The sequence below is a fragment of the Stegostoma tigrinum genome, chromosome 4 (assembly GCF_030684315.1).
Source record: "Stegostoma tigrinum isolate sSteTig4 chromosome 4, sSteTig4.hap1, whole genome shotgun sequence".
NCBI classification, from domain to species: domain Eukaryota; kingdom Metazoa; phylum Chordata; class Chondrichthyes; order Orectolobiformes; family Stegostomatidae; genus Stegostoma; species Stegostoma tigrinum.
The window spans coordinates 67,495,022-67,514,720 of NC_081357.1; the positions used below are offsets into that span (position 1 = coordinate 67,495,022).

General features: G+C 40.1%; 1 protein-coding gene across 1 annotated transcript in view; it reads left to right on the forward strand.

The window, feature by feature from the left end:
* The first annotated feature begins 7,644 nt into the window (after positions 1–7,644).
* LOC125452625 (33 kDa inner dynein arm light chain, axonemal-like) overlaps positions 7,645–19,699 on the forward strand; it is a 58,955-nt gene continuing 46,900 nt past the window's right edge. Inside the window, exon 1 of the mRNA XM_048531290.2 lies at positions 7,645–7,780. Within this exon, the coding sequence (XP_048387247.2) occupies positions 7,645–7,780 (136 nt within the window). The remainder of the gene's footprint in view (positions 7,781–19,699) is intronic.

Sequence of the window (19,699 nt, forward strand, 5' to 3'; positions counted from 1 at the left end):
TTCATTGTGCATTCTATGCAATTCTAAATTACCTGCTGGAAATTCAACTACTTGAATATACTAGTCAAAAAGCATGAAAGAAGAGGACAGCAGAGAGACTTTGCTTAGGAGCATTCTGTGAAAAGTCGCATCAGTCATGACGACAGAAGGCAGAGCATCCAACAGAGCATGGCAGAGAGTGGTAGGAGCTTGGAACACACTGCCAGGGGTGGTGGTTGAGGCAGATACCATAGGGGCGTTTAAGGGACTGTTAGATAAACACACAGATGTGCATAAAATGGAGAGGTATGGAACAAGGACAGGCAGAAAGGATTAGTTTAATTTGGCAACATGGTTGGTACGACATGGTCGGCTGAAGGGCCTGATCATGTGTTGGGCAGTTCTATGTTCTTTATTCTAAGAACAAAAGAGAGAGAGGAAAGAAATTCGTCATGAAAACAGGAAGCTCTTAATTTGAATGTTCACATGTCAGAACAATCCAAAACAAGCAACAACTGGCAAGAGAATCTGAGACTGAGGGCTGAATCTCACTCCCAGTAGACAGTCACACTCACAGGCAACGTTTCATTAGAAATCACAGGCACACGACCCATAATTTTAATGGTAAAAAACTCAGGTTATACACGCACATTGTTCTCCAATGTACACACTTGAAGACGCCAGTTCTGTTTTTGCTTCTGCTTTAGATGTGTTGACATACCAGAGTAAAACTTACATTCCGCCAGCATTTATATGGGTACTGCTGGCTAAACCAGTCATGTTCTGCTCTGATGCTAGTCCAGGTAAAGAAAATTGAGCAATAGAAATTATCTAAAGAATGATCCTGAGGATTTCAAATGATGGACCTGTGATTATTTCTTTTAGTGTAGCTGAAGGAAGAGAAAAAGAGATTGGAGAAAATAGAGAATAATGATAGAAGAAGAAGGAATAAGAAATAGAGTACAGCAATTTCTAATCGGAATTTGAATCTTTGCTTATCCTACTGATAAAAATCATTGCACGATACAATGGTTTTAATCAATGTAACTACTTTGTACAAAAAAAGTTGTGTCCTTCCTCATGAGGCCATCATGTCTGCACCACATCACATGCCACTTCAGGACCATAACTGTTGTTTGTATAGTCAATGAAAACACACAGCCAGCGTGCTCAGACTGGCTATATTTTAAAATGACTCTTTTAATTAGATGGGTTCAATCGGAAATCAATTAATACCAGGAAGTCATTTTTAAAAATCTTTTCCAAAGCAATATTATTATTGTGTTATTAATCAAAACAGCCAGAGGTGACATGTACCACAATATAAACTTTGATCTGCAAAAATATTAGAAGAATGGTATGAGAATAGGAAGTGTTAAGAAAACTCTGCAGTAAACTTGGGTGAAGAATTTGAATCCAACATGAGTCTTCTTCTTAATTCTGAAGACACATCATATTGGCTTCAAAATGTTAACTGTGTCTAATTCTGCAGATGCTGTTGTATATGTTTTGTTTCTTCACTACCTTCTGTTTTAATTTTGGATTCCCAGCATTAACAGTATTTTGCTTTTATGTTAACATAATGGTAATTGTGCTTTTTTAGTGAAGATGGTGTGGTTAGTTGTTTTTAGCATTTGGAAACCACTTTCTTAACCTACAAGAATGTGCATAATTCTTTGATTAACAGACTGTTATGTCAAAGTCACAATTCAGAATCTTAAAGAAATGGCTCTGCACCAGTATACTGCATGGTGATCTGCAGCTGGGCTTTGCAAACATGGTCCTTTATTGCTCTCTAATCTTTCTCAGTTCTCAGGACATCAGATCCACAGTTACATATTTGAAAACTTCCCAGACCATCAGTTTCACTGCAGAAGACTCCCCGCTGTGTTCTTGCCTCAGTGATTCTGACAGATTGTTGAACACTAGAAAGAGGGATTAAATTGAAAGTTAATTTTCTGTTTGCATGCTATAATGATTTTCCTGAAGAGACTCCACTCATTTGCAAACTCACCTGGATCAAAAATAAAAGAATTGGAAGCACGTTAGCTTCCCATACAATGGCACTCTTTGGTGATTTAATCCTCAACTGTCCAACTGTCTTCAAACAGTGTCCCCTAGCCCTACTACCTAATTACGATTCTGTTTACATTGCCAATAATTTAATCATAACGTTTGCTAAGCAGTGCAAACCTTCAGATTTGCCAAATGTGTACAATAAATTGTTGTGATATTGGCAATTTCAATAATTCTAGCAGTGTCTTAAAGCAATTTACTTGAAAGTAGTTCTTTTGCACGGTGTCTTTATTACCAATAGGCCAAGGGTGCACTGCATGAGTGAGATAGCGTCATACAGCAAGGAAACAGATCCTATGGTCCAATTCATCCACCAAATCCTCTAAATGTCTTCTACATATTAAAAGGAAAAATGCATCCACTTTAGTTTGTCAACTCAGTCATGGCCACAAAACAGATTTCCCAAAGAATCACTACACTACTATCTCTTCCCAATGAATCAACTGGCTGGATTTTACCAGTCCTCTAGGGAAGAACTGGGAGTGGATTGGGATTAGGGTAGGGGAATTGGCGGGGCCTGTAAAATGCCTTGGGTAGGTAAGGAGATGAAATGCCCATCGACTCTCAACCCTCTTATCATTTTACCAGCAGGAAGTAAGATGGATGGCAGATACCCACCTTTGACGACAGGCCAGTTGAACCACTTAGGTGGCTAGTTAAGGAATCATAATAGTTGCCATTGCATTTTACTTGAAGTGGACTGACCCTTCACCACATGAGATGGCTGTGTGGCTTCACTGTCAGTTTGGAGAGAGGTCTGGTTTTCATACCTGATGTCAGTGTTTCCAATTACACTGACTAAATTCCAGCCAATAATTCAACAAGCGAAAAAATAAAGAATCTCTTCACGCTCTTGTAATGATGGTAATTGACTGCCTGAGAAAGTGGTCTCTTTAATTGTGGCTCAGCAAAAATTTGGTGCATGTCTAAGATTTTAAGAAGAGCTCAACCACGCTCAGTTCACAATTTATAGATTATGGAGATGTACTTGTCAGTACAAAAGCCCAAACACTTTCTAAGAGAAAGCTGTTAGAGAGGCAAAAAGCTAGGAAGTCCAAAATGTTTGCGAAATTATAATATTATCTGGAAATTACTTGCCTCACATCAAAGAGTTGGACAAAATAAAATCAACCAAACAATAAAACAAAGCACTGTCTGTTCTTTCAATCTGTGGGTAAACATTAGGTAACGCCCAGATGCGTCTAAGTAGAAGAAGAACAAATATAGACAGAATTGAGGGTAAGCCAAAATTACACCTCATGAAAGGCAGAGTAAGCCCATCATCTGAAATCACTTATTTAGTTTATATAATTTTGTAAATTCATTCCAATTCAAATTATATACTCAACAATTACTATTGCATACTGTATAATATGGAATGGTCATAAATCCTTTAAAACGTAGGAAAGATGTTGGCACGTATTCAATTGCATTCTTACAATCTTGCAGAAAGTTTAATTGCTGATCAATCAAAAATCATGAGTTTAGAAATTAGCCCAAATCCACAATCAATGGTTCCCAAAGCATCAAGCCTAGGGATTGACAGAAGTGAGTCTTGGGGTTTATTGGTGGCTCATCACAGCTAAGACTTCAGGAATACTGTGCTTAGAAATGGCTACACGAGAGGTTAGGGGTTGTTCTTTTGTGAATCCTGTGAAGCTGGGTAATCGCTGCTGTTATTTCAGCTCCACATTTTCATTTTTGTTAAGCGTTTAACAACTTACCTTCCTTTGGGCTGCTGGGCCTGCTGAAGAGTCCTGAATGTGTCAATCCCCATACTCTGACCTAACTATCAAACTTCTAAACATGTTCGGCCCAATTTCCATGTACAGGAGAATTATTATTTTTTCAGATATCTGGAAGAGTCAGAAGAGAGGGATGCCATTTACGCAAGGCAGGTGGATAATGAGGAGAGTTTGGTAAAATGTAACGAGGGAACCTCTGAGGTCTCGTGAAGAGAATCTGTCCATGAAATTTGACAAAACTGACACTTAGACTGAAGCTTATTTTTCAGCTTTGATTCAATTTTTTTGAAAATTTACTCCCAGTGGATGATATTTTATATCACAAGTTTGCTTCAGAAAATTATCACATATATAAACTGAGTAGTAATTTTCAGCTGAGCAGCTCATATAAATGTTATGAAATACGTTGGTGTTGCTCCTTCTCGATCCAGTTGCAAATATCCTGCTGAGTCAGTCTTTTTGCTGTTTGGCTTGGCTGCTTTCTTATAACTGCTGGTGCATTAAAACTATGCAATAAAAGCTATGTTTAATATTTCTAGTGCAAATTTTATATGAATTGTACTGGATGGAAAATCATACCTCATGGCTAATTCACTGTCCTGAATTTTCAATATGCTGTTTTGGTTTATACTTTTCATTTTTTTTGGGCATGACAAGTTGGAAAAATCAGCTATCTCATTTATGGAAAATAGTTGGCAATACTCAAAATTTCGAAAGGGATTATTATCATCCTGGGGGTTAGAATTGACCAGATACTGAACTGAATGAACCACAAGACCAGGCCAGATGTGAAGAATACTGCAGTGAGTAACTCACCTCCTGACTCCCCAAAGCTTGTCCACAAGGCACAAGCCAGGAGTGTGATTGTGTACTCTTCACTTGCCTGGATGAGTGAAGCTCTAAAAGGTCTCAAGAAGCTTCACACCATCCAGAACAAGATCACCTGCTTGATTGGCATCACCTCCACAAATCTTCCCTCTCTCTACCACTGATGCTTAGTAGCGTACCCCTTCCATCATTTAAAATAAAATATTTTTTGCTATACAAGAGTCATCCAAAGTAAACATTAAATAGAATCTTAGATAGCTTCCTAGTCTGTAACATCCCAAATCAATATAAGTTAAACATGAATTAACAATCAAGAACTTAACAATGTATGGTTGTCATTTGCTCCAATTGATCGGTCTATCTCTTTCAACCAAGTTCAAACTGGCCAAAAGTTTTGGTTTTCACATATCAGTTTGTTTTTATTTCCTTAGAAACTGACAACATGACTTCCCTTCCTATGTTTCCTTTTTCTGGTTTCCTTTTCAGTTTCTGTTTTCCACTAGGGCCTGCCTCACGAAATGCACACTTCTAGCACACAGATCACACATAAACAGCAGAAAACCCTTACTGCAAATTGAAAAGCAGACTTGTTTTCTGATCAGTGAAGTTCAGATTTTAAAGCTTAACGTGCTTGCACTATATTATGCATGTAAAAAGGAACACAACAGGAGTACCCCAGCTAATTATATCTAAACTGCACTAATTACAACACTGTGGTGAACAAATGTGTAATAAGGAGCTACCTCCACACTCCCACTTCTACCCACTCACCACCACCTCCAAACTTGCCTTCACCCAAAAGACCTCAACAAATGGAATACACAGATTGCTTTCGTGGCAGAATGGAATCCATCTGAGTGTCCAGGCCTGGGCCTTGACCTGGACCCTCCTTCAGAAAATATCTACACAGAGTGAGTTTGCAGATGGAAGAGTGGAGAGCAGTGGGACTTCAATTCCATTTTCCCACACTGTTGATTATCCCTTAACTCCTTTTAAGTCCAAAAATCTATCAATCTTAAATCAACTCACTCCCTATGGAATAATGAATACTGAAACCTCTTTGAATGAGGAAAGATTTCCCCAATATCAATCTGAATGTATTACACCCCTTATCCTGAGCCCACGCCTGCAAGTTCTAGACTCCCCAGGCAAGAGAAAAGAGCCTTGCAGTATCTACCCTGTCAAGTCCACTCAGAATTCAATATGTTTTAATAGGATCACTTCTTAGGTCATTAAACCCCTGAGAGTGTTGGCCCATCCTATCCATATTATCTAACTGGAAAACCCTTCTATCTCTGGAATCGATCTGATGAACCACTGCTTCAGTGTCTCCAAGTTAAGTAAATCCTTCCATCAAATAGTGATTAAACTGTGCATGGTATTGCAGGTGTGATTTTTATCACAGCTCTGTATAACTGATGCAAGATTTCCTTACTCCAATCACCTGGCAGTAAAGGCCAACAAGATATTGCCTTTCTAACTGCAATACTTGCACTTTTTTCTGCATGTTTTTGTTGAAGGGCACCCAAATCTGACCACTTACATTTAAGTCTTCATTATTTACATACATTTTCTGATCTCCTGTACTTCCTGTCAAAGAACCTGATACTGTCTGCAATACAGCACAAGTCCTTTTTTTTAATGAATTAGTGCTCTGAAACACCAAGCACTTTTTAAAAAAAATTCACATTATAAAACCCAATGAGTTTATGAAATTTCTACAAACAAATGTCTTTTCACAATTCCAAAGAGCACCTTAACTCTCCAAAAAGAGAGAAATATAAAACATTCGTCTAGCCCTCACCCCTTACAACCCTCTTGCTCCTCATCAGCCCCACAGTTCCTTACATTTCACCCACGCCAAACCAGATGAACTAATGAGCACGTCAATTTAGTGCCTACCTGTTCCCACCATTCTTTACCCCTTCACCTACTATTTCAACGTTTGAGTGTCCACAAGTACCCATATACATAGTAGAACAATATAATTCATTACTTACATTTCTATTACGAAGGCTACACATTATCAAGAAAAATATTTGCATTCATAAATATACATTTTGTCACTTGTTGACACTTTGTGATTCATTGACACTTGTGGAGAATTTTTGGACAGCTCCAAGGGACATATGCAAGATTTTTGCACAATCCTATTGGCACTTAAGAGTTGCAAGGGCACTTCACACTAAAAAATAATCCCTGATTCTGTAACCCCAAAGGATGCCAGAATCCCTTCCACAAAATATCCCTGACTAACACTCAATGTGACCTGTGACCTATCCACCGGATTACCTCAGGTCTCTAATGGGGAACATTGGCTATCAAAAAACATTTCCCAGAGAACACACCTGGCATAATCGCTACACTCCAGGCTCCATACTTCAGAGATCCCATAATCCTATTTCAGTGGAGTTTTCTTATCACTTATTTAGCTAGTTGTCCCTGGTAACCAGGCATACACGAACTACAGCAGCCCCAAATTTGTCGCACGAAAATAGGAATTGCTGTGTTTATGGACAGAACTTGAAATTCCTGATGTTTTCCAGCATTTACACCATTGCATATTAGATTTGTAGAGTCATGGAGTTCTGTGGCACAGAAAAAAGCCTTTCAGCCTATCAAATCTGCACAGGTTAAATAACAACCACCTAACTATTCTAATTCAATTTTCCAGTGCTTACCCATCCCAAGTGTACATATCGTCAGAAAGTCCACAAAATACCCTAATTTAACTTGGGACATAGTAGATCACCAACATAACTTAAAAGCCCCAAAATATTCCAATTGATAGACGGATGTTTTTCAGTGCAAATGAGAATTGCGTGTAAGGTCCCTGTGAAAACAGTAAGTTTGCAAATGATACAAAAATGGGTGGGTGATAAATATGCAAAGGATTAGACTACAAGAGGAGTTAGACAAGCTGGTCAGATGAGCTGATCAGTGGCAAACAGAATTCAAACCAGATAAATGTGTGGTGATTCATGTGGGCGGGACAAACCAGGTATGGGAATATATGATGAGCGGTAGGACTCCAGAAATCACCAAGGATCAGAGGGATGTTGGTGTGCATGTCCATCAGTTGCTTAAGATCGTGGGACTGGTAGATAAAGAGGTGAAGAAGCCACATGTGACTCTTGCATTTATTAGCCGAGGTATAGAGTTTAACAGCAAGGAGGGTGTGCTGGAACAGTATAAAATATTAGTCAGGCCACAGCTACAGAACTGTTTGCAGTTCAGGAATACACATTATGGGGGGGGGGGGGGGGGGGGGGGTGGGGGGGGGGGGGCGGAATGTGATTGCATGGAGCGGGTGCATAGGAGATTTACCAGGATGTTTCCTGGGCTGGAGAAGAGTTATGAAGAGAGATTGGAAGGACTGGGGTTAAAATTGTGATCAGAGATAATGTGAACTGCAGACGCTGGAGAATCCAAGATAACAAAATGTGAAGCTGGATGAACACAGCAGGCCAAGCAGCATCTCAGGAGCACAAAAGCTGACATTTCGGAAGGGTCTAGGCCCAAAACATCAGCTTTTGTGCTCCTGAGATGCTGCTTGGCCTGCTGTGTTCATCCAGCTTCACACTTTGTTTTCTTGGAAGGACTGGGGTTGTTTTCCTTCCAGTAGAGGAGATTGACAGGGGACATAATCAAGGCATATAAAGCTCTGAGGGACTTCAATAGGCTAGACAGAAGGAAACTTTCCCCCTTGATGGAGGGATCAATGACCAGGGAGCATAGATTTAGAGTAAGGGGCAGGAGGTTTAGAGAGGATGATTTCACCCAAAGGCTGTTGGAAATGTGGAGTTCTCTGTCTCTAATGGTGGTAGAGACAGATAACCTCATAACATTTTATGAGTATTTAGATGCACACTTCTGGCGCCATGGAATATAAAAGGCTGTGGGCCAGGTGTTGGAAAATGGGATTAGAATAATTATGTGATTGTTTTTGACTAGCATGGACATAATGGGCTGAAGGGCTTATTTCTATGCTGTAGATCTCTATGACTCTAAATTCCTGGGGTGCTGGCATATAAACCACCCTGAACTACCCAGTCTCTCTGTGCTTCCAAGCAAAATAGTGGAGAAGCACAAGGGTTTAGAGAAAGAGCTGCAGAGGGTGAGTCTATGACATTGAAGAAGGAGAATGCATACCTAAAAAGCCAGATTCAGAGTCCTGATTGGCAATGGAGATATGTAAAAGTAGTTCAGGTTGCAAAGATAAAGTGGATAAGGAAGGCAAGGTTGGGGTATGTCGTTCAGGATGAGGATATTAAATTGAAAAGCATGTGGAACAAATGCATCTAAAACAACAGCAGAAATCATTTATAGTATACCATATGACTATTTGTAGGGTAAGACCCAAGGCACTTCACACAGCTTTACAAAGTAAAATATAACGCTGAGCCGTGTAAGCAAATATTAGGTCAGGTGAAGAGGCAGGTTTCAAGAAGTGTGGAAATTAAATGGAAAAGAAACAAGAAACTGAGAGGGGGAGCTGTATGGAGGGAATACCAAAGATTAAAGCCTTGGTAACGGAAGGCACAGCCACCAAAGATGGAGCAACTAAATAAGTTGGTAAGGATAGAAATGATGGAATTGCAGAATTTAGCACAGTTCAGGAAGGCCTACTTTTCTGATGTTCATGATCCAGTGTGATAGATTTTAGAATGCTAATCAAAGTTGGGATTATGATAAATTTTTATTGTAATAGTTCAGCCTCATATGATACCAGATAAACACCTATATAAACGTGAAGACAGACAGAGAAATGACAAATGAGCTATACAAAATTACTTGAAATTAATGAAGCATCTAGGAGGGAGAAGCAATTAAAAATGATCACTGAACCATAGCATGAAGTTGCATTACTTTCAACAATAATTAACCAAATATTTTAATGACTGGTAATTTTGCAATGACCAAGAATCTCATGTGCGAATTTGAAAACATTCAATGTTGAGTTAAAATTTTTCTTAATAACATTAAATGAAATGCATGAAGGACAATTGATGTGAAAGTGCAACTCTATTAATTATCTAACTGATTAGATGATTGTTTCTTTGATAGTTCCTTTACTCATTCAGGAAATATGGATGTTGCTGGCTGGGTCAGCATTTAAAACCCATCCCTGCTTGGTCTTCTATAGATAGTGGTGAGCTGCCTTCATGAATCACTGCGGTTTATTTGTTGGAGGCGCATCAATTAAGCTGTTAGGAAAGGAGTTCTAGGTTTTAACCAAATGACACTGAAGGAACAGTAATATATTTTCAAGTCAGTATGGTGAGTGATTGGGGGACAACTTTCAGTGGTGGTGTTCCCAATCATCTGCTTCCCTTGTCCCTCTAGATGGTAGCGCTTGTGGGTTTGGAAGGAGTCTTGCCAAATTTCCACTAAGGATCTTACAGTTGGTACACACTGCTGTTACTGTTGATGACGGAAGGGAGTGAATAGTTGTGGATGTGGTGCAACGTATGTTTTTTTTATTCTCTCATGGGGCATGGATGTTGTTGGCTGGCCAGTATTTATTTCCCATCCCTTCAGAAGTTTGTGGTGAGCTGCCTTCCTTAACCATAGCAGTCCATTTGTTGTATATCATAACGTAAAGCTATCTATCTGCAAAACTCTATCCTTTGAAGCTGATTCTCTTGCCTTAAAGGAATTTATTTATTTTGTATTCTATCCAATTCAACCCACTCTTGATCCATTATCCTGCTTGCCAACTTTTCTGTCCAGTTTATCTGGACCACACTTTTTCTTATCTCATTGAACTTTGTTTTTTCCCAGTCTAGCTGCCTTATCATTGACTCTTTGTTGTCATTTTCCATTTCCACATTGAATGTACTGTGTTGTAATCATGGTTTCACAACTGGTCTCCTGGTCTCCTTTGAGATACTTATCCCACTTATTTTTTGAATCTTAGTGATACTTTATTTGTTTAAATAAAATCATGCTGATCATAGGAACCAGCTATTGGTGCATTAAAAAAGTCTTTCATTGCTCTATAATTTAGGATAATCAAAATAGCCAATGCTACTTTCTGATTGTTCTTATAAATCCCTTGGTTTACAAATCTCCACATTGATATTTTTATCTTCACAATAACACAACTGAGTTTTAACTATAAAGGTTTTATGTTAATGAAATCTCCAGAACAATGTTACAATCTGACTAAATAACAAAATCCTTTATTATTATTTCACTCATTTCTGTCTCTTTACAAAAATGTCATAATTAGGAATATCAAATGTCCTGTATTGTTTAAATTTAAACCCATTGTTGTTATATCTACTTTATCATAAGACAATTAAAATCTCCACTTTTATGGGTGCTTTGCATAAATTAGGCTTCAGTTTTCTTGTCAATCTTACTCTTTTCCTTCTTCCCTTTTAATTAATTAATTTCTTCTTATTAACCGACTGACAACTTTTGTCTTTCTTTGTTTTTTCTCATTTTCCTCATTGTATCCTTTCTCATTCTCCTTCCATGTTATTTTAAATCCACACTCTCACCAAATTCTAGTCAATACTCCAGCAAGAACAATGATCGTAAGCCTGTTCAGATAAAGCCTGGACATCCTGGAAAGGAAATTCCTGCCCTTGTAATTGTTTTCTGAACTCCTTGCAGACCTTTCTCTTTAGCTGCATGCATGTCTTCCTTATCTTGTTCTTCCCATATCAATTACCATATGGTTAAAGAAGTAATGTTAACTGTACCATCCCTGAGATTCTTTCAGGAATACTTCCAGACATATCTGACATAATAAATCAAAAATGTATCTACGTTAATATGAATGACCCAGGATGATGTATAAATGGCAGTGTATGTTCAATTCAGGATTGCTTGTGAAGTCATATATAACTAGCAGGTGACTGAGCTTCAATGTCTGGAGATCTCATTTTTCTTGGTTTTAGTGGGCATGGGCATGTCAAAATAATCCTTACAGTTATTTTGCCTCATGGTAGCCACGTGAAGCCACAGCAATTTTAGCCACGAGGTTTCACCTGCATTCTGCCTCTCTATTTTCTCTGCTCTTTTGAGATGGGCAGTAACATCCAAAATGAGGCATATATGGTGAAGCAGGTTTTAAAATGGTCTAAGTTGAAGATTCTGGGTTTGGAAGGACCTGCCTTTTATCGTTAATGAATTCATTGTGTAAAATAAAACAGCTACAATTATTATGGCTACTCTTCACAGTGCATTGTTGTGTTCTGTATTTGTCTTCTCAGTTTGTTGAAGTTACAACAGTAAGATATAGAAGTAAATTTAGATTTAATTAATTCAGTGCATCATTCCTTTGCAAAGACACATATGCATCACAGATGAATGGTTCATTTTGTATCTTGCTACCTGTTTGACGACAACTGTCCACTGTTTCAATTATATAATTAAAATTAAAGTCTCTTCAGCTTATCATCTAAACATCTACTGAGTGCCTTTTCCATGTACGATAAAGAATGCAACATGTCTTATTGCCATTAGCAGAGCACTGTAAAGGTACATTACCCCTTACAGGAGTTTCTATAGTCAATGAAAGACTATTCAGTAATGGATACTAAACTGAGATGAAGATGCACCAAGAACAAATGTATAACAAAGTGTTAATAGCTTTTGTGCTCCTGAGATGCTGCTTGGCCTGCTGTGTTCATCCAGCCTCACATTTTATTATCTTGGAATCTCCAGCATCTGCAGTTCCCATTATCTCTGTTAATGGATGTAACTTGTTTTACTGCAGAACTACTCTTACCTGTGGACCTTTACTTCGAGAATATAAGATATCAAATTTGGTTTATTGCTGCTGAAGCAACAAAATTTGCCAGCCAACATGCCAAAACAGTACTAATGGGAATTTAAAGTTCCAGTTAGTTTCTCTGGGACTCATAAGCTGTAAAAGGATAGAAATTTACTGGTTAATGCAAATCTATCCATCCATCACGGAAATATTTTAGTGACAACTGACTAGATTGCCATCGATCTTTCTCTTATAGTGGACTTTCATGGCCTTAATCCTGGAAATAACTTCACATATGTCACTCTTTTCAGAAAGACACAAGATATCAGCATGTCAGAGGATATTTGTGACATTAAGTTATTTGTGGTTTTGAATTTACATTTCACAATTTTTATATTTTACATATGCCAATTTTGTATGGAACTTTCCAATTCATTCACAGCCACCAACTAACTTGCTTTAGCAAAAGAAAACATTTGGTTATAAGTAAATTGGATTATATTTTAGATGGTGTGATCATGATAAGCCTGCCATGCCTTATTCCATGGCAATTTTAACATGAGACCAAATGAAATAGTTTAAATTAACAGATGATACAAAGACAAGCATAACTGTGTGTTGTGAGGAAGATGTGGAATGATTTTTTGAGATTTGGATAGGCCCAATGGATGGGTAAGAACATTGTAGATGGAATGCAGTGTGGAAAAATGTGAGGTCATCAACTTTGTTAGGATGTACAAACGTATGGCATATTTCTGATATGGTGAAAGATTGGAAAGTGTAGATCTGAAAAAGGATGTGTGTACCCTTGTCAATAAGTCACGGAAGGCTAACATACAGGTACAACAAGATATTAGGAAGGCTATAGGAATGTAAAACCCTTTATCACAAGAGACTCTGAGTATGGGAGTAGTAAGGTTTTGTTTCAATTATATAAGTATGTTCTCATCAACCTGCTCAGTTCTGTTATGTAAACCTTTAGAGCAAGTGGGACTTAAACATGGCCCTCCTGGCTCAGAGATAAGGGCACTCTAACTATATAGAAACTTGGTTATACTGCACATATGTATGCATTTTTGATCTCTTCTCTTCAGAAAAGATATTAGTACCATTGACAGTGCAGAAAAGATTTACCAGACTTGCTGCCAAGATGATGGGACTGTTTTATGAATAGAGATTGGGCAAACAGGGCCTATACTCTCTACTATTTTGAAGAATGAGAGGTGATTGCATTCTTATCAGGCTTGGAAATGATGTAGCCGACAGTAAGACGTGGCAGAATCAGATGAGATGTTCAGCAAAGGCTATCTCAAAGTGATCATCCTGCTGACTTTTATCCTCATGCATTTTTCAAGCAGCATGGCGAGATTCTCACTTGAAAGCAGTGAGTTCCCAATCGACATTTAACATTTCTTTTAAACATCTTATTGACAACCCAAATTACCTAATTAATATCCAATTGCAATCTAATCAATCAATCCCATTAAACAGGCAAGCCATTGCAAAATCTTAACATGGAAATCACAGGAGATATTTGGCACATTCAAATCACTGTCTCCATCTTGGCCATACACAAACTGAGGAGCTGGGCATGAACCACGAGCTCCAGCCACAATTCCCTTCCACTATAAACATTGGCACTCGACATTCTAGGAGACATCACCACCGACCAGGGATTCTTCAATGTACCAGTGGGGTGTCCTGCAAGGGTAGACATGTCTAGTTGGGTACACTGGCAACCAGTATTCTACGGGTGCATGAAGTACAAGTACTGCAAAGGGACCAGTACCCAATCAATGCTGCCTATGAAAGCTGTTCCCATTCTGTCTCATCATGCATTCATCTGGTGCCTATTGGTATGCCCACAGTATGCCTTGCCTTGCACTGCTATACAGGCAGGTGGAAGTGATTCAAAACTATTCAGTGTATTCCAGGTTGGGTCTGACAAGTGCTTAGTATATTTTTTAGCAAGATCTCTGTATTTTCACTCTCTCTTCCCTTTGAAATAAAGGCCAACGTTCCATTTGCCTTCCTTATTAACCTGCTGAACTTGTAAGATAGCTTGTTGTGGTTCATGCAAGTCAACCCAATTCCCTCTGTGCTGTAACTTTCTGCAGTCTTTCTTCACTTAAATAATATTCAGTTCCTTTATTCCTTCTGACAAAATGGATAACTTTTCCACTGCCAAGGTTTTCCCAGTTGTTTAACTTGTCTACATCCTTCTGCAGATTCTTTGTGTCATCGTCGCCACCCACATTCCCACTTATTTGTGTGTCATCTGAAAGCTTGGCCACTGTACATTCATTTTCCTCATCCAAGTCATTAACATATATTATAAATTACTGTGATCCCAGCACTGATCCCTCTGACACTCCATTACTTGTTGGTTGCCAATGCTTCCCCCTTATCTAGCCTGCTTGTTACCTCCTCAAGTAATTCTATGCAATTTGTCAGGCGTTATTTCCCCTTCATGAAGTTGTGTTGATTCTGCTCATCTTGTTACACATTTCTAAATACTATGCTACTGCATCCTTCATAACAGACGAACATTTTCTCAGTAACAGATGTTAAGGTAAACAGTTGATAGTTAGCTATCTTTCAGTCTCTTTTTCTTTTTGAATAAGGATGTTACATTGGCAGTATTAAGTGATTGTCAGATAGCAGAGTGGAGTCTGGCCCTTATCCTGACAATACAAAGAAGCTCATTCACCTTCTTCCTGTGTTGCTAGAATCCAGATTGTAGCAACGTCACTAATCCTGGTGGCAGGGTGGACCGAGGCTGGCTGGTTCTCCTGTCGTGGAGTTCCCTGCAAGTTCACTGGGAAGACATAGGCTCTTTTCTGCATGATTCAATGTGCCAGGATCTCCAGGTCCTTGCTGGAGAATTGCAGCACCAAATTTCCCAGTGTCTGACAACCTTCTGAATTAATCTGCTATTGTGTTAACTGCCAAGCAAAGTGCTTTGAATTGGCAAAGTAAATGATAAGTAAAATTGCCTGCCAGAGTTAAGAAGACAGAAGTAATTAAAGGGTGAGGACAGCTTTTAAGTTTGGTAGAAATACAATACAGACCAGATACCAGGAACCAGGAACAAGAATAAAAGCTTAAAGCGATGCAGTCTTCTCAACAAAAAATATCAGATCATAATGCAGGCTTTGATGAGGACAGCTCTGAGTTCAGTATGGAAATGGTTAGGTTTTAACAGGGCCAACTAAATTTGAGGAAAAGGATGCGAAAGCATTCTTGACATAATTTGAGAAAGTAGCAAGCCAAAAGAATTGGCCAAGGGAAAACAGAACATTGTCCAGGCAAAGTAAATTGATAGGACATTTGAAATTTATACAATAGGGTGTGGAGCTGGATGAACACAGCAGGCCAGGCAACATCAGAGGAGCAGGAAAGCTGATGTTTCAGACCTGGACCCTTCTTCAGAAATGGGGGATGGGAAGGGGGCTCTGAAATAAATAGAGACAGAGAGGGAGGCAATGTCTGAAGGTGGATAGTGGAGCCGATAGGTGGAGAGAAGATAAACAGGTCAAGGAAGTGGGAATGAAGCTAGTACAGGTGAGTGTAAGTTGGGAGTTGGGATGGGGGTTGGTCAGTAAGGGGGGGAATGGGTAGGTGGGAGGGAAGGTGGACAGGTCAAGGAGGCTGGGATGAGAGGGGCTGGTCGTGGGATGAAATCGGGGGGGGGGGGGGGGGGGTGGCGTTGGTGGGAAGATTTTGAAGCTTGTAAAGTCCACATTGAGACCATTGGGCTGCAGGGTTCCTAGGCGGAATAGGACGTGCTGTTTCTCCAGCATTTGGATGGCATTGTTGTGGCACTGGAGGATGCTCAGAATGGACATGTTGTCCAAGGAGTGGGGGGGTGGGGGGACTCAAAATGGTTCGCAACTGGGAAGTGGTGTCGTTTGTCACAAACCGAGCATAGGCACTCCACAAAGCGGTCTCCAAGCCTCAGCTTGGTTTCCCCGAGGTAGAGGAGGCCACATTGAGAACAGTGGATACAATATACAACATTAGCAGATGTGTAGGTGAACATCTGTTTAATGTGGAAGGTGTTTTTGGGGCCTGGGATGAGAGTGAGAGGGCAGGTGTAGCATTTCCTGCGGTTGCAGGGAAAAGTGCCGGGGGTGGTGGAGCTAGTGGGGACTGTGGAGCAGATGAGGAAGTCACAGAGAAAGCAGTCCCTCCGAAAGGCAGGTAAGTGTAGAGAGGGAAATATATCCTTCGTAGTGGGGTCAGATTGCAGGTGGCGGATATGGCGGAGAATGATGCGTTGAATCTGGAGGTTGATGGGGTGATACGTGAGGACAAGAGGGATTCTGTCTTTGTTATTATTGTGGGGAGGGGGTGTGAGGGATGAGTTGTGGGAAATGCAAGGGATGCAGTCGAGGGCATCTTTGGCCACTGTGGAGGGGAAATTGCAGTCCTTGAAAAACGAGGACATCTGGGATGCACATTTCCGTCCCCACCCTTATCTGCCTTCTAGAGGGACTGCTTTCTCTGTGACTTCCTCTTCCACTCCACACTCCCTACTAGCCCCACCACACATGGAACTTTTCCCTGCAACCTCAGGAGGTGATACACCTGCCCCTACACCTGCCCCCTCACCTACTGTAAAAAGTAAATCTAGAACATGACTTCTTGTCTGGAACTGTTGTACTGCGAGTTGTTAAGAAAGGATGGAGACCTACTCCAGGGGATGATTTGGCTGGAGTACAGGTTATAGCTTCACCGTCAATCACGGAAAGTCCAACCAAGTTAAAGAAAGAGTGGTGATATGTGGCGATACAGACAATGGCTAAACAAAATCAATCACCAGAGGTCAAAGTCAGATGTTAGAGTAGCTGAAAATTTATTTAAAGGAAAGAACAATTCAAAAGAGTTTGGCACGTTTTCACTAATTGAAGCTCAGAAAGCTGATCCAGAGCTAAATAAGTCAGCACTGACAGCAGTACATTGAAACTGAGGCTGAAGGAGTTCTGGAGTGTTATTATGTTAAAAACAGGTTCCAATGGGGAGGTGCACATATCCTTAAAGACCTGTGGATGAGTAATGGTCAATTGTTTATCAGATAGTGGCATCCCCAAATATTGTAAGGAGACATGGTGAATAGCACGTGAAATAACCAAGGCAGGACACGTAGGACATGGAAAACTCAAGCATCAATAAATCGACATTTTACCTGGCCAAGGCTCCATTGCGCAGTCATATTTAATCAGGCAGTAGGTAAATGTCAACATGTAATCAAATTGTAAACTTGAATACCTGTATAAGTTTTTAAGAACTATTTTGTAGGGTGTTAGTAGACTAAGTCCATCACTAAAATCAAAAGCAGAATACCTGTAAATCCTTAAATTATGGACATGACAACTTCATTTCCAGAAGCTACTCCCAAAAGGGAAATTATTGCTTTGTCTAAGGAACATGGTGGTTTAAGTTCAGTAATGTTCCTTGGAAAGAAATTATTTTTGATCTGGAGGAATTGTTCATCAATTCAGCAAAAATCTCTAATTGTGATGAAAACCTTCCTGTTCTTTTGAAACATGGAATAGAAGTATTGAATCTAAAGTCCTAATCCACTAATCCTGGCACCAGCCAGAGCAGTGGCACCATGGCTGGCCCTGCTGTACAGAGGGGAGGGACAAAGCACAGTATAGCAATAGTAATTGGAGATACGACAGTCAGGGGCACAGACATGAATTTCCGTGGCTGTGAGAGAGACTCCAGGATGGTAGGTTTCCTCCTTGGTGCCTGGGTTGTGGATGTCTCTAAGCGGGTACAGGGCATCCTGAAATGGGAGGGTAAACAGACAGATGCCGTTGTCCATATTGGTGCAAATGACATAGGTAAGGAGAGTGACAAAGTCCGGCAATGAAAATTCAGGGAGTTAGATAGTAAACTACAAAGCAGGACCTCTAGGCTAGTAATCTCAGGATTACTCCCCAAGCCACATGCTACTGAGGCTAGGAACAGAGGCAGAGTAGAATCGAACATGTGGGTAAAAAGCTGGTGTATGGGGAAGGGCTTCAGACATGTGGATCATTGGGAGGTCTTCCAGGGAAGGTGGGACCTTTACAAGAAGGATGAATTGCACCTAAACTGGAGGAGCACCTATATCTCAGAGAGGTTTGGTGGTGCCACTCAGGATCGTTTAAACTAGCGCGGCAGGGGAATGAGAACCGGTGCAGCAGGTCAGTAAGTATAGAGACTGGGGAAGAGTCTGACACTAAGTCAAATATTGCTCCGAGGAAGAGCAGTTAGGAAAAATTTGCTGAGGTCAGTCGAGCTGGAGGGTTGGACTGTATTTGCTTTAATGCAAGAAGCATAACAGGTAAGACAGTTAAACTTACAGCCTGGATTAATGTAAGCAATTATGACGTTGTTGCTATCACAGAGACATGGTTGAAAGAAGGGACAGGCTTGGCAGCTTAACGTTCTGGAATATTGATGTTTTAGACGAAACTGAGGAGGAAGCAAAAATGTCGGGGAGTTGTATTACTGGTGAGGGAGCATATCACACTGTGTTGAGGGAGTAAACCCTGGAGGGATCTTGCAGTGAGGCATTATAGGAATACCTCAGGAGTAGGAAAGGTGCAATCACAATGCTGAGATTGTACTACAGAGCTCCCAGCTGCCAACGGGAGATAGAGGAAGAGATATATAGTCAGATTCTGTAATGATATGAAAATAACAGGGTTGTTGTGGTGGGTGATTTTAACTTCCCCCATATTGACTGGGACTCCTTAGTATCAGGGATTTAGATGGGGTACAATTTGTTAGGTATGTTCCAGGAAGATTCTTTGCAACAGTACATGGATATTCCAATGAGGGAGGAGACTATACGGGACCTGATACTGGGAAAGAAGGCTAGCTAGGTGATCAAAGTTTCAGTGGGGTAGCATTTTGGGAATAGTGATCATAATCCCATATGTTTTGGATATTTATGGATAAGGACAAGAGTGGACCTCAGATGAAAGGGTTACATTTGGTTAACTGAATTAGGCAAGAATTGAGAATATGGAACGGGAGCCGCTGTTTGAGGGTAAATCCATATCTGACATTTGGAGCCTTTTAATGACCAGTTGATTAGAATGCAGGACAAGCATGTTCCTGAGAAAATGAAGGACAGGAACAACCAGATTCGGGAACCTTGGATGACAAGGAAAATTATTAGCTTAATCAAAAAAAACAAAGTATGCCTAAGGTCTAGATCAAAGATCATAGAATCCCAACAGTGTAAAAACAGGCTTTTCAACCCAACAAGTCCTCAGAGCATCCCACCCAGACCTATCTCACATAACCCACCTAATCTACATATCCCTGGATACGATGGGCA